Here is a 15,450-nt window from a genome sequence, read left to right as displayed (position 1 = left end):
TCAACCATAGCAACTTATTTGTTTGTACAATGCGACCTGGGGCTAGTTTCTTCTCTGCAAAATGGGGTAAAACTTACAGTACATACCCGCGACACCTGTTTTGAGGACAAAATGAGATACAAAGTGAAAAGTGCCTTCCCCAAAGTCTAGCACATGGTAAACCCTCAATGAACAATAGATGTAATTAACATACTATTGCCTCTCCTGCCATTGAATATTTGGGTTGTTTCTAATATTTGGGGAAATAAAGTTCCTGAGCGTATCGCTTTTTCTTCTATACAATTAATGCCCAAAGTTAAGTTTTCTGGGAAGATGAAAATGAATCAGTGGGACCAATACCTTCGACCTGTTCCCAAGAACCCCTGTGAAGTTTTGTAACCCTCTTGCCTCACCGGGCAGCGGCCTCCCGCAGACAGTCCTTCCATGGCCGGCAGGGGGCGCCGCGGCCGTCCCGGCCCCGCCGGATGCTAATGAGGCCGGCGGCCCCGCCCCCTGCCGGAAGTGGCTGCGGCGGGAGGCGGGGCCTGTTCGCTCGGTTCTTTTGCCGTGCGGGAGCCATGGCGGCGTCTGAGGCGGCGGCGGCGGGGTCCGCGGCTCTGGCCTCGGGTGTCCCGACCGCCCCGACGGCCGCGAGGGGAGCCGCCGCCGCCGCCTCGGGCCCGTGGGGGCCCCCCGGACGGCTGAGGGGCAGCCGGCCGCGGCCCGCGGCGGCGAGACAGCAGCCCGCGGGTCCCGCGCCTCCGGCCCGGGAGCTGATCCAGCCGTCGGTGAGCGAGCTGTCCCGGGCCGTGCGGACCAACATCCTGTGCACCGTGCGCGGCTGCGGCAAGATCCTGCCCAACAGCCCGGCGCTCAACATGCACCTGGTCAAGAGCCACCGCCTGCAGGTGAGCCCGCCGCGGAACGGCGCCTCCCCGGGCCTGGCGCTCCGGGGCTTGGGCGCGGGCTCGGGCGTGCGGGGCGTGCGGGGCGTGCGGAATCCCGGCCCGCGCCCGGGATTGCGCCGTGTGTGCGCGTGTGTGCAGCGTCGCCGGCTGGCGTCCAGCCACAAAACGGGCCAAACCGGCCAGGGAGTCCCGGCGGGGCAGAGTGGGGGCGAGCACGCAGGGACACCCAGTAGAAAACACTGTGTCATGCCTCTCCGCTGTCTGGCTCGGACGAGCCGGCACGGCTGGCCTCTGGCTTCGCGGCCCGGGCATTCGACACAGGGACCTCGGCAGTTCCTAGTAACTTGCGGAGGCCCGTCTCATCCTCATCCTGCTGTTGAGAAGCGGATTGCGCAGCCGGACTGGAGCAGGAATTTAAACCCGGTGTCCGCTTGTACAGCCCGAGAGCTTTCCACCACACCCACAGTACCTGCGTGAGGCCTTTAGGTTCTGCCCGGCTTTTAAAAGGGCGCTGCAGCTTTGCCTCGTTTTCCCAGTATTGGCAGAATCGGGTGTGCTCAGGAGGGAGACGTAAGGGAAATTTCCCGCAGGACTTCTCTTAAAAAGGGAACCCGTACGTTAACATGACAGTCGTGGGACCATCCCTTGCTCGGTCTGTGAAGTGGGGCAGTGATTTTTACCCCTCAGTGCACGTCTGTGGAGAGCTCAGCTCCCCGAAAATCCAGAGGTCCGGCCCCACCCTACACCTGTTAAGTCCCAATTTCCCCGTCGTTACAACGGGAAGTGTCCTCCCCCCACTCCTTACTCGCTTCTCTCCGTGTCAACAGTGACGGAATTCCGAAGCATGACACTCACGGCAGTTTTGTGAATGTAGCTTCGGATGGTCTGAACGGATTCAGGAGTAAGTTTGAATTGCCCAACGTGTTGCAGGTTCTGTCTGCCCTTCACGGAGATCCTCCTTGGAGACTTCCTTAGAATCGGGCTTCCGGTGAGAATTTATCAGAGGTTATACATTCTAGTAGCCCAGACATGGTGCCCATGAGAGGCCCACCCCGTCTGGCACCAGCTGAACAGATGCCGCATGGTCCCCCGTGAAGATGAGGGAGCGGGGTCAGGAGGTGCTGAGGGGGGCCCTGCAGGTGGGGCTGCAGTTCTCCTCCGAACAGAGGCCGTTTCTTCCAGGACTCCAGTGCAGTACCTCTTCAGTGGTCTTTGGGACTGGTCTTCGACCGTGTTTTCTCTATCATACTAAATTTCAAGGAAATTCTTCCTTTTTATTTTAACTTAAGTGGGTGAACTATATGTTTGCAGAAATTCTACATGCCTTGATTCTCTCGGCTCAGAGACAACGGCCGTCGCCCACCTCTCGTACCGTGTCCTCACTGAGAACCAGCCAGGACACTGCACCTCTCTGAGCCCAAGAGAAGCTGCCCGACTATATTGGCCCAGAGATCGCTCTAACAGTTTTATTGTCCTTTTGTCTGGAATTCCTGTCTGGAGCTCTTTCACTCTCAAGACTTTGCGAAGCATCTGTTAAGCACAAAGATACCATTTGCTCTTCAGGACTAGCGTGATAGCATAGAATAGGTCTATTGCTAATTATGTTTTTAAGAGACGTTAAGTTTAGGAATATCTAGAGATACCCATACATTTACAAAATACACAAACACGTACAATGCACAGCGCACATACAAAGTATAATGAGATTAAGGAGGAGGCGTATGTTTGAAGCAGATAAAAATTTTGAGCAGCAGTATCCTCCCTTGCTTAGAACCTGTGTGAAGTCATTCTCCCACTTCTAAGCCGGTTTTCAGATGTCTCTTGTCTACACCCAGGACAGTGCCCTCAGGATCCCTTTCTGAACTAAAAATGTTGAAGGGAAAAGTGGACTCTCCTGATTTTCCTTCATAGGTCATTAGGGAGACCTGTTTCAGGAGGAATTAAAGGAATCTCACCCAGAACCATCATTGTTTTTGTTTATTTTTTTCTTGTCAGAGAGGCTCACTTTCCTGTCTTGTTCTGCCTTTCTAACCACAGCACCCAGCCAACCATGAGCATCTGCTATATGGGAGGAAAGGGGTTCATTTTCTTTCACGAGCGTGACCTATGTGACACAATAGCCTTTGTGTACCTTTACGGAGGTGCCCCAGTGGGGTGAATCTCTACTCTCTGTCTGCATCCTGAGGAGAAGGCTCTTGAGTTCAAACATTACTCTTGACACGTGTTGTTTTCAAAGTATTGGGAGGAGGGAGGAAGGAGGAGGAGGCCTGGGGAGAAGAGCTGCCTGGGAGCTCCCAGTGGTTTTGAAGCTTTTTGGAGAGACTCCGGTACCAATCAAGTGCCTGCCTACATACTGCCCTGAAGGTAGTCTGAGTTTAGCTGCTTGGCAGATTTGCATAATATTCAGTGGGAATTTTTCCTGCTGGTTCTCTTGGTTACAGGCACTTGCAAAATTCTAGTTTCTTTCCTAGTTTTTATTTTTTCTAGGTTATGATACTCTTTTATCCCCTTCCCCATTAGTTGCTGTATGGTCCTTATTTTACTCTAGACTTTCTTCACAGGGTACCCTGCCCCCAAACAAATATTCCCTTCTTAATGTAAATAATTAACCAACCCTTCTGAAGGGTAGTGGTTAAGAATAGGGATTGAATTGTAAGGTGTAAGGACAGCTGTGTTTTGGTGTTACACGGGTTCTTAAGATACATGTCTCTGTTTCATCTCCTGTTAGGAAATCTCCTCCTAGGAAATCTCCCTTGCCTACAGGGGGATTCCTGAGGAAATGAAAGCTGGGGATTAAGGAAAAGGAAGAGTAGGAGTAAATGGACATTTCTCAGAGATTCTTTTATTTCTTGTTTGAAAGCAGTGAAGGGGGCAGGAGGGCCCTTAAAGAACCTCTTACCCAGCAGCATTTTTATTTTTGAAACCTGGGTTAAAGGATTTTGTATTATGTTCGGTCCAGGGTTTGCTTTTAATGATTCGCAAGAAAGTTTGTTTTAAGAAAAAAAGAAAAAAAAAAAAAACAAAGGAAAAGAAAGGTTCCAGGTCATTCTGTAGGCCATATTATACAAAGACCTGCAATTTTAAATTTACAGTAAGAAGACAACAGAGCGAACTGATTTTCTTCTTCGATGCTTTCTGCAAAGGCAGTCAGGTGCTGGTGTAGTTATAGTGCCTTTTTTGTCCCCGCCAGTTTTTGCCACGGTTCTTAAAATCGTTTCCTTTTACCCTTTCTCCTTAAAGTGTGTCCTTACTCCTGCTTTTCTCTTCTTCCGTGTGTTTACTTTTTTCCATCTTGTTTTTTTATTATTTCCTCTCACAGATTTTTTCCCCAAATTCTTTTGGTTAAAATGTTTCATAAACATTTTTGAAATGCTTGTTTTTTTTTACTTTAAAATGTTGTGTGTAACAGGTACCCAAAAAAGGAATGCAAAACATGAAGTATTTTTTGTGTTCTCCTTTTAGTCATGCATACAAAAGATGAAGTACAAGAAGTCTGGTGAATTTTGTTTTTGAACATATATAGAGGATGCCAGAACAAAACATGACTTTCTCACTGCGGTTCATGCGGTGTTGTGCCACCCCCATTTCTTATCTCCCCCATCCTCATCTCAGCCATCCTGTCTTTTTTTTTTTTTAAGATTTTATTTATTTATTTGACAGACAGAGATCACAAGTAGGCAGAGAAGCGGCAGAGAGAGAGGAGGAAGCAGGCTCCCCGCCAAGTAGAGAACTCAATGCGGGGCTCTATCCCAGGACCCCGGGATCACAACCCGAGCTGAAGGCAGAGGCTTCAACCCACTGAATCACCCAGGCGCCCCCTCCAGCCATCCTGTCTTGAGTTTATTGTCACAGGATAGGAAGGCCCTGGAACTGGGATGGGAAGTTGGTGATGGGGAGGGTGAGGAGTTGGCCCTCAGAAAGCAGGAAAGTGAACGCTCTCAGGTTGTTGCCATGCCTGTAATAAAGGCCACCAGGGGATGGTCAGTGTCCATTACAGCTGTCTTTAGTGTTTCATCCTAGTGCATGATACAATTTTGGCTTTGATGGCCACGTGAACATGTTCAGTATAATGCTCCCAGTTTTTATTGAACGTTTACTCTGTCCAGACATTCCCAAATGCAACAGACGATACAAATACTTTCTTCCCCTTGAAAAGGTTTGGGGGATTTCAAGTAGTTCCATTAGACAAAACAGGTAAGTAACAGAAGAGAAGGGCAATTCAAAGTATTTATAGTAAGGGACTTGAATGTCTTAAGCTAGAGAAATTTGGACCCGGCAAGATATGGGGTGCCACTAAAAATGTTTGCGTGAGGTAATGGCATGATCAGAGCTATACTTTAGAAAAATGAATCTGGCAAAGTGAATGAAAAAAAGATTGAAGTTCTAGAAATGAGTTAAGAGGTTAATGATTAAAATCCAAACAGAGTCATCATGACTTGAACTAATGATGTAACAGTGAGAATGGAAAGGTGAGGGAGGTGGTGGAAGACACGTAAAGAGAAGTGACTAATTGCCAAAACTCGGAATCTAGCAGGATGTTCACCAGTAGGTGAATGGATGGATGAACTGTGGTACCTCCGGAGAATGGCATATTACTCAGCACTAAAAAGAAATGAGCTATCAAGCCATGAAACGACATGGCGGAAATTCAGGTCAAGAGTTTACTCAATGAAAGAAGCTAATCTGAAAAGGGTACATACTGTATCATTCCAACTATATGACATTCTGGAGAAGGCAAAAAAAGATTAGTCCTTGCCAGTGTGGGTTTAAGTGAATATTGGGAATAGGTGTAAGCACAGAGGATTTTTAGGGCAGTGAAAATACTGTGTGATAGTGTAACAGTGGATGTTTGTCTTACACACTTGTCAAAAGCCATAGAATATACAACAGCAACAATGAACTCTAATATAAACTGTGGATTTTTGGTGATACTGATGTGCCAATGTAGGTTCATTGATTGGAACAAATGTACCACTCTGGTAGGGGATAACTGTTAATAGTGGAACAGGCTATTCACGTTTGGGGAGGGAGAGATATATGAGAACTCTCTGTGCTTCTTGCTCAATTTTGCTGTGAACCTAAAACATCTCTAAAACATTAACTTCTAAAAAAAAGTGAAGTGAACATGTCTTTGAGAACATGATTGGGAGTTTAAAAAGGGATAATAAAAAAGGCATGTTAGGGCACCTGGGTGGCGCAGTCGGTTAAGTGTCTGCCTTTGGCTCAGGTCATGATTCCAGGGTCCTAGGATCAAGTCCCGCATCTGGCTCCCTGCTCTGTGGGGAGCCTGCTTCTCCCTCTGTCTCTCATGAATAAATAAATAAAACACTTAAAAATGAAAATTAAAAGTTTTAAAAAAAGGCATGCTAAGCAGAGTTGAGAGTATATTAGAAGTGAGCATGTAGGCAATTCTGTGGAACATCTGAACAGCCTGGACCATAGGCAGGGGCCATCTCCCTGGCATATCACTAAGAGGAATTTGATAATTGTCAGGTGAATGAAGAATTTCTCAGTCTTTCTTAATATTCTCCCCACATGTCATTTTTTCTTGCTAATAACACTAGATGGAAAAATACCAAGTTAACTGAAAGTATTTCATTAAAGAAAAAAAAAACAAAACCACTAGATGAACTGGTGAGTAGGATGAGTTTGGTGATAAGAGACCATGTCAGTTGTCATTAAAGCTAGTAGCTGCCAGTGTTAACAGAAGAGCCTTTCAGCCTGACTTTCACAAGGACAATAATTTAATGTAAAGTACTGGTTTAGATTAGATCTTTGGCATTAAGTTGGTTGGCAGAAAGCAAAAGAAGAAACAAAACTCTCCACAGCAAATAACAATAATAACTAATTGAGTGATTACATGATAAGCACTGTGTTATTGACTAAATCCCCACAACAACCATGAAGTAGATCCTGTTTTACCTTCTTCACAGGTAAGGAAGCCAAGGCAGTTCATTTTCTCAAGGTCACAGGAAAGTGGCAAGGTAGAGAATTCAAACTATGGCAGTCCACATTCCAGAACCCAGGCGTTTAACCACTGTGTAAGAGGTTCCAAAGCTAGACTGTATTTTTGGATTATGTGGGGAGACTTAAAAACCAAGTATGGATCCCTAATCCCCCCACTCCAAACTAAAGTGTCTCCTGTGATTTTTCACAGGCTCCAGGGTTGAAAACCACCACCCTACGCTGGACTGCCTTTCAAAAAATGCGCTGCCAGTTAGTAGGCAAATGCTCTCTTCTTTAAGGGTTAAGACAATACCAAGAGGTGTACAGGATAGTTTCTGCCCTTAAGAAAGTTAGTTGGGGAGAAAGAACTCTAGGGAAAAAATGGTAATATTTAAGATAGCTTAAGTTTCATTATCTCAGAATTCAAACAGGAAACAGATCTCTACATCTGGGTGGTGGTAAGCAGAACAAGGGAGTGTTGTTTATTGAGGCTATGATCTGGGCTTGGCTTTATGCTAATCCAATACAAGATCATCCTGAGAGTTAACTACTGTATCTATCTCAGAAATGAGTAAACTGACTCAGAGAGGTTAAGGCAACAACCCTAATTGGTGGTAGAAGCGGTTTGTAGGTCTTTCATGCCAGGTGCTTTTTCCGCCATCGCAGTCTGTCTGAAGAGAGCCAGGAGAATGTAGGGCAAATTGGGCCTGCATAGACCGAGCCATTGGAAGTGGGAAGAATGTGAGGCTGAGTAGGGTGGTGTATGAAAAGGGAACAGAAAAAGATACAGTTATAATGGGAGATTTGAGGCATAACACACTGTTAGGTGATACATACAAATAAGTTTTCAGAATGTCACATTTGTTATAACATTAGAAGAGGAAGGAAAATTATGTAAGAGACCATTTAAATAACCCAAATGAATATGAATATCTGGGCAGTATGGCACAGTAGGATTGTAAAAGAATGGACCAGTGTGGAAGACATGGAGGACTAATTGAATTTGATATGGAAAGATAAATTATGTTGTTTAAAAATAAAACAAGAACAGCTTCTTTTCCCTCTAAATGAGTGGACACAGACTCAACAAGATCAACATGTTCCTCTTGAGATCCACTGGGAAGGCAAAGGGAAGGAGTCTTAGACACGTGATTATTCATTTCTCACTTCTCCAGAAACACTACTGGTAGAGAGGGAAGTGGACATGTTCCAACAGTATTGAATCCTCGCTCATCAGAACACTAGATGACCAGGATACCTACCTGAGCGCTGCAGCAACAGCTGAGACCTGAGTCATAGGGAAGTTCTACCCCTTCCACTTGGACCTCAGTCTGTATTTTCTAACTGATTATGTTCTTCTTTCCAGCTCACCTCTTAACTCAGGCAAAAGATCCAGGGGAGGGGCATCCCATGACAGGGACCCAAAACTATTCCCTCAAGCAACAGGGATTCCCTTTACACCAGTAAGAACCCCGCATGGTTGACCCCAAGATAGCGACTGACCTGACCTTTCCCGCCTGCCTGCCCATATCCACCGACCTTTGTCCTACATTTTCCTAACATAAACCTGAAAGTATTTTCAGCACTTTGGAGACAGTCTTAGAGATGTTAGTCCACTGTCTTCCTGGTACTGGATTCACTGAAATAAATCCCTTTTCTTGTGTCACCACCACTTGTCTCACTGCCTTTGTGTCAGTGGTGAGTGGCCAAAGTTGGTCTCTTTTGGGACCCCCGGAACCAGGCGCTCTTCTACCCTTGAGCCCTGGTTACATGAGTACATCTCCGGTTGTTTCCAGTGACCTGTCAAGAGGTCCTTCCCCACCCCACCCCACCCCCTTTAGGGCCAGACAGGAATTACGCTGGAGGTCATAGGTGTGTCACACCTGCAGTATGTGAGCTCATCAGGGGTGCAGGGACAGAGCACTCCAAGCTAAATGAAGTCACGAGGTATTTTAAACTCCCAGCCAAAAAGACAATCACATACTTAGTAACAAAGGATGACTAGGATTATATGAGTTAATATTATATATGTGTCTGACAGTAATAAAAGCTGTATATAAGTACTGGTTGCTATAATGATTATTAAGTTTCAAACCTAGCATGGTGACTATATGCAAGTTGCTATGTAAAAAGTTGTGTCAACTGCCTTCACCTCCTTCAGGAGTTTAAGGATCAGAGGAAGTCAGGGTGCCAGGAGGAAGGCCTGAAGAACAATCAAAGGAGGGGTTTTTTAGGGGCTCCCAATAATTGAGGGTGGGGTAAAAGGGAAGGGAAGAATTAGGGTGGTACCAAAATGTTGAGCCTGAGAAATGGAATATACCACTTATAAACAAAGAAAGCTGGCTTTAAGGACAGAAATTTTAAGTTTAGGAGGAGGAGTTTTAAAGGAATGGATAGAAGATTTTTAAACAACATGGAGGATTTTTTGGTTTTGAAAAAAAAATTTTTTTTAAGATTTTATTTATTTATTTGAGGGAGAGCGAGCATGAGAAGGGGGGTGGTCAGAGGGAGAAGCAGACTCCCTGCTGAGCAGGGAACCCGATGCGGGATTCGATCCTGGGACTCCAGGATCATGACCTGAGCCGAAGGCAGTCGATTAACCAACTGAGCCATCCAGGTGCCCCTGTTTTGAAAAATTTTTATAGATTTATTGAGCTATGGTTTGATTCACCGTAACATTTACCCATTTTAAGTGAAAAATTTAATTATTCAGTAGATCCACATAGTTGTGCCACCAGCACGACAATCTAATTTTAGAACATTTTTATCTCCCCTAAAGGATCTCTTATGCCCATCTTTAGTCATTCCTTGTTTCTGGTCCCAGCCAATTCCACTGTTTTGTTCTGTTGTTTTTTTTTTTTTAAATAATTATGTAAAGTAATTTTTTCTTTCGCAGGATGGCATAGTAAATCCAACAATAAGAAAGGATTTGAAAACTGTACCGAAATTCTACTGTTGTCCCATTGAAGGATGTCCTAGAGGCCCTGACAGACCATTTTCTCAATTTTCTCTCGTGAAACAGGTATTTTATTTGTCTTAAGTATACTTCTCTGAAGGTGAAATGCAGGTGATCTAAATCTAATGTGCATTCTAATCACTTACCAAACCATAACTGGAGAATTCTCAAATTCTGCCTGTGAGGATAGCCCTACCCAGGAGTCTCTGTGTTGGGGAAAACGGGAGTGGGGTTTAACAAGAGTGAAGGAGACATGGCTTGTTCTGGAGATGTCCAGAAGTGGGCTTGGAGAGAAAGACGAGAAGACCGGTTCCGCAGCAAATGAGAAATGTGTGCTCCAGGTCTGTTGTGTGACTGTGGGCCTCCCAGGCCCGAGGAGCAAAGGCGCAGGGGAAGAATTCTCCTAAAGAAGGACGAAGGTGCAGAAGTCAGGAAGAGTTCCAGAAGCAGCTGCCGTCGGAGGAGGGAGGGGCCCAGTGAGTGGGGAAAGAGGTTGCGAAGGACTGGCAGAGACTGGCAGCTGAACTACTCTCCCGAGGGCTGGCTCGAGGGGTCCTGACTTTCTCCTGCCTCATTCATAAACCCTAACTGGGTGCCATGAATCGTCTCCAAAACAGGGTTCTCACTTTTCACAAAGCAGCAGTGACAGGGAGAAGGGGCATGTGGTCAACTGCAGTTTGCCTGCTTTTCCCTTCTTTTGACGTAGACCGCTCTAGCTTGTCCTGCAGACTCATTGTCAATGCACGTACAGGGATGGTTTTTCAAATGTTCTGAGCGATGTGGTTTTCCACTTTGGTCCTCTGTTCTTCCTAGCACTTCATGAAGATGCACGCCGAAAAGAAGCACAAGTGCAGTAAGTGCAGCAATTCCTACGGCACGGAGTGGGACTTGAAAAGGCACGCCGAGGACTGTGGCAAGACCTTCCAGTGCACGTGCGGCTGTCCCTACGCCAGCAGAACTGCGTTACAGTCTCACGTCTACCGCACTGGCCATGAGATCCCGGCAGAGCACAGGTAAAGGGGAAGAAACGGTGGCCCAGGAGTCAGTCGCTATGGGAAGAATTTCAGACGAAACTTCTGGAAGGCCGTTAGTGCAGAGAGAGAGGAGGAATAACAGCGAAAAACATGACGTGAAAGCGGGGAACTTTTGGAAAAGCGAACGGTACTAGCAAAGGATCCACATCTGTCTAACCCAGTTGTTCCTCCTTATTTCTTCCCAATTGAAAAGCCCAACTTGAAGCATTTTTCATCAGAGGGATGTTATTAGATTGCTAAAGAGTTAAGTTTTTTCATGAAACTCTACCTCATCTTAAAGGTCAAATTTATATTTGGAGTAATAGCTTCCTACTTTAGGAACAATAAAAGTTGCGTTATATAATCTGTTAGCTCCCTCATGCTTACAGAGCTAAGCTGAGTACTAGAGTACTTAGAGGTATGCCCCGAAAAAGATGGGCTTCCTCCTTCCCTACCTGCATGCTCCTCCACTTCTGCCCACCATATAGTAGTCCCAGTTCTCAGGCACAGAAGGATGGATCTCTCCTCCCCTGGTGGATTCTGATCTCTGCTCTAGGTGTGGGGAACAGCATTTGTAACGCACCAGGGTTGAAGAAAGCTGCAGCCTAAACTCTTGTTTTTCTCTTGTTAACTCTGTCCTTGGTTTCAGGGATCCACCTAGTAAGAAAAGGAAAATGGAGAGCTGCTTGCACAGCCAGAAGTTGTCCAGTAAGACCACTGAGGCCTTGGGCACCCAACCAGCTGCAAGACCAGACACTCAAGAACTGGAAACTTCAGATATAAAGCTGGTCACTTCTTTTGAAGACTCTTGCAGCTCTAATGCCGGAAAGCAGACTCTTACAACACCTCCGAGATACCCTCAGAAGTTGCTTTTACCCAAGCCCAAAGTGGCTCTGGTGAAACTTCCTGTTATGCAGTTTTCTCCCATGCCTATCTTCGTGCCTACAGCTGACTCCTTGGCCCAGCCTGTGGTGTTGGGAGTCGACCACCAGGGTTCTTCGCCGGGCGCTGTGCACATACTGCCCTTGTCAGTTGGAACCCTGATCCTCGGCCTCGATTCGGAGGCTGGCTGTCTGAAGGAAAGTCTCCCTCTTCCAAAAATTTTAAGTCCTGTTGCCATGGAGCCAATTAGTACAGGCGTTCAAGTGAACTTGGGTAAGAGCCTGTCTGATCCTTTACAAGAACTAGGGAACACATGTCAGAAGAACAGTATTTCTTCAACCAACGTACAGACAGACCTGTCTTACGCCACGCAGCACTTCGTACCTTCCACACCGTGGGCTGGGCCTGATTCCTCTGTATCTTCTTGTTCTCAAACAGATTTGACGTTTGGTTCTCAAGTCTCCCTTCCCATTAGTGTTCATACGCAGACGTTTTTGCCCAGTTCCAAGGTGACCTCGTCCATTGCTGCTCAGACTGATACGTTTATGGATGCCTGTTACCAGTCGGGTGGGATCTCCAGAGAAACCCAGACGAGTGGGATGCAAAGTCTGACAGATGACCGAGTACCGATGGACCAAGCTGTTATGGGTGGGGACATTTTTGAGAGCGTCCATTCGTCCTACGGTGTTTCTACAGACAGTATTATAAGCAGCAGCTTAGTAGCAGAGACCGTCGCTCATGATTTGTTACCTCAGACCCACCCTAAGACTTTAAATCAAGATCTTGAGAAATCAGCACCAATTATAACCTTCAGTGCACAGCACAGCATGCTTCCTTCACAGAACATGACAGATAATCAGACCCAAACTATAGATTTATTAAGCGATTTAGAAAACATCTTGTCAAGTAACCTCCCCGGTCAGACACTGGACAATCGTGGTCTTTTGTCTGACACAAGTACCGGACCTGACCCCCAGCTCCCATCTGGCCCGACCCAGAATCCCGCAATTGATTTTGATATTGAAGAGTTCTTGTCTGCCTCAAATATCCAGACTCAAACTGAAGAGAGTGAGCTTAACACCATGACCACCGAGCCTGTCTTGGAATCGCTGGACATAGAGACCCAGACGGACTTCTTCCTTGCAGACACATCTGCTCAGTCCTATAGTTGTAGGGGAAATTCTAACTTCTTGGGCCTTGAAATGTTTGACACGCAGACACAGACAGACTTAAACTTCTTTTTAGACAGTAGCCCCCACCTGCCTCTGGGAAGTATTCTGAAACACTCCAGCTTTTCCATGAGTACTGATTCATCTGACACAGAGACCCAGACTGAAGGAATCTCCGCTGCTAAAAACGTACCCGCTGTAGAGAGCAAAGTTCAGTTGAACAGTACGGAGACACAGACCATGAATTCTGGCTTTGAAACCCTGGGGAGCTTGTTCTTCACCAGCAACGAAACTCAGACAGCAATGGATGACTTTCTTCTGGCCGATTTGGCCTGGAACACAATGGAATCTCAGTTCAGCTCTGTAGAAACCCAGACGTGTGCAGAACTACACAGGGTCTCTGACTTCTAAAAGTGAAGTCCGAGCGTGCGACGGCATTGACGATTTCCTTCTGCGTTTGGAAAATGGAGAGCGGGACAACAGTGTTAACGCTATTGAATGTAGTTACTGATGCATTTACTTCAGTTCTTGGAGGGTCTTTGCCTTTTGTACTTGTAAACATGAAATTTGTGTATAAATGTGAGTGTATGATAAAGTGTAAGATGTTGGTCTAAATAATATTGTTTTTGTGTTGCCTACATTTGCCCTGTCACGGTTAGTCTTCCCATCTTCAAAACACAAGTGTATTTCACGCCTTTCAAACCCATCTAGCATTAGCTGAAGCCAAGCTTACCAGGTACTAGGGTACAGACTTTTCAGACCTTCAAAACATTTCAGTGGAAATGTGTCTTGCTTAACTTAAATTGCTCCTAAAATATTTGACAGTGCTTGTTAGAAATTCCTGTTTCCTGATAGTGAATCTAAAGAAATCAGATGCCACACATCAGATGTAGGCGCCAGCGCTCAGATGGCGTGGGACTCATGCTGCCTACGGCTTCATCTGCTTTGACATCTCGCTTTTTTCTGACTTGAAGACAAAGGAGAACTACAGCTGTCTTTAGCTTCTGAGACCACCTCCATGTAGTCAATGCCATTCTTCCTTTACATGAACTATTACTGAGACCAACCCACATGTACGTACTTCCTCACAAGACTTGTTGCTGTACAATTACTGCTTCGAGAAGTAGCGGCAAGCACTTAGTGTAAATAGCGATCCTTCTAGTCCAAGTCACCGTATGTCATCCCAGCCGTGGAAACGCATACTGGAGTGTGCCCTGGGAACATCCCTCCTGCTCTCCCCAGTAGGCGAGGGTGGCACTCCACAGCTGCTTCTCAAAATGTACCCATAGGCTGGATCTGAGTTTTGTCTCTCTAAATGTTTAAAAAAAATAAGGGAAAGAGAAAAAGGACATTCCCCCTGCTAAATTTCAGTGTAAGGTGATAGGGCAAGAGTGCAATCAACAGTTACTCTAAAGTGAATCTTCTCATCCACTTCTCATCTTTTTCTTAAATAAGGAAAGACATTGGGCTAGCAAGGATGTTATCTGTGCCTTGAGGATAGCAAGTATAGAACAGATCCACCTAAAATATGGTATTCTGCATTTTGTTACTTTGTTTAGATGGCCAATACCAGTCTTCAAAGAAAAGGAGGTGAAGACCAGTTATTTCAGTAATCGAGAACATCCGTGTTTTTAGATGGGAGCATGGTCATACATGCTTTGGAGATTAACCGTATTTAGGATTGTTGTCCAACTTTCAGCCAAGGAAAAAAAATCAGTGCAGCCTGTATGTTTTTGAAGTTTGTTAAGAAAAAGTTCCTTCTGTGGCACATGCTGCTGAAGGCTAAATCCTCAAAATAAAACTTAAGGAGTGGACTAATAACCCCAAGTAAATAGATGATGTTACTACTAATTCCTGTCCCATAGAAGAATAGTTGGTAGTGAATAAACATATCCTGGAGAGATGAACCCAACCTGGTAGATGAGAGTTTGCTTTGGTCACAGTGGCCTATGACTATGGGTTTCAAAACAAACATAAAGCCTTAACTAGAATTTCATTGTTTTAGAATTGTCACTGCCTTAATGTTCGAACATTGATTTCAGTTCTCCCAGCAAAGGAGAAGTGCATGTTTGTTTATGGCTTTTTTGTAAATATAAATGCAGTGATCTTTGGCTTTAAAAACTTTGTTCCTGTGAAAATGTTTGTTAATTAATCCAGCCAGTAGAGTTACTTACAGAACAATTGAGCATGTCATAGTTCTTCATGTACAAAAACTGTTTTCCCTCCCCAAAACCTTAGTTACCTGAATTGTCCTAAGATTATTCGTAATAACTGAAATTCAGTGATTAAAGAGAAGTGAGAATTCTACCTTTTTTTTTCTTGTGAATTCTTTGACATACTCATAATGTGACCTGTTTTGTTGCCTTGACTTTTCACAAACCCATCATCTTCTGATAGTCACAGGATGCAATGGTTGTGCCTAGTTATTTTCATAACTGTTTTACCTGTGTTCATGAAAATATACTAATAATTTTCCTAGTAGAAGAAAATGAAAAGACATGTCGTTACTAAACTTTCTATTTTGATGTAAAGTTTTTATCTGATAAAAGTTACACACCTTACGGTTTTAAGTTTTGGAAGGATTTCAAAGGAGATTC

At 45.2% G+C, this 15,450-nt stretch overlaps 1 protein-coding gene across 1 annotated transcript; it reads left to right on the top strand.

The window, feature by feature from the left end:
* Positions 1 to 557: 557 nt before the first annotated feature.
* On the top strand, positions 558 to 15,160 carry ATMIN (ATM interactor; the record flags this gene model as incomplete). The annotated part of the gene is made up of 4 exons (XM_080828121.1): positions 558 to 887; positions 9,730 to 9,855; positions 10,603 to 10,802; positions 11,452 to 15,160. 4 exons carry the CDS (start codon positions 558 to 560, stop codon positions 13,262 to 13,264), a joined length of 2,469 nt encoding a protein of 822 aa, XP_080684247.1. The 3' UTR covers positions 13,265 to 15,160.
* Positions 15,161 to 15,450: the final 290 nt, after the last annotated feature.

This window comes from Martes martes (genome assembly GCF_963455335.1).
Source record: "Martes martes genome assembly, chromosome: 17".
Taxonomy (NCBI): domain Eukaryota; kingdom Metazoa; phylum Chordata; class Mammalia; order Carnivora; family Mustelidae; genus Martes; species Martes martes.
The sequence above is the reverse complement of the archived record's forward strand: the minus strand, read 5'-3'. Positions and strand labels throughout refer to the sequence as shown.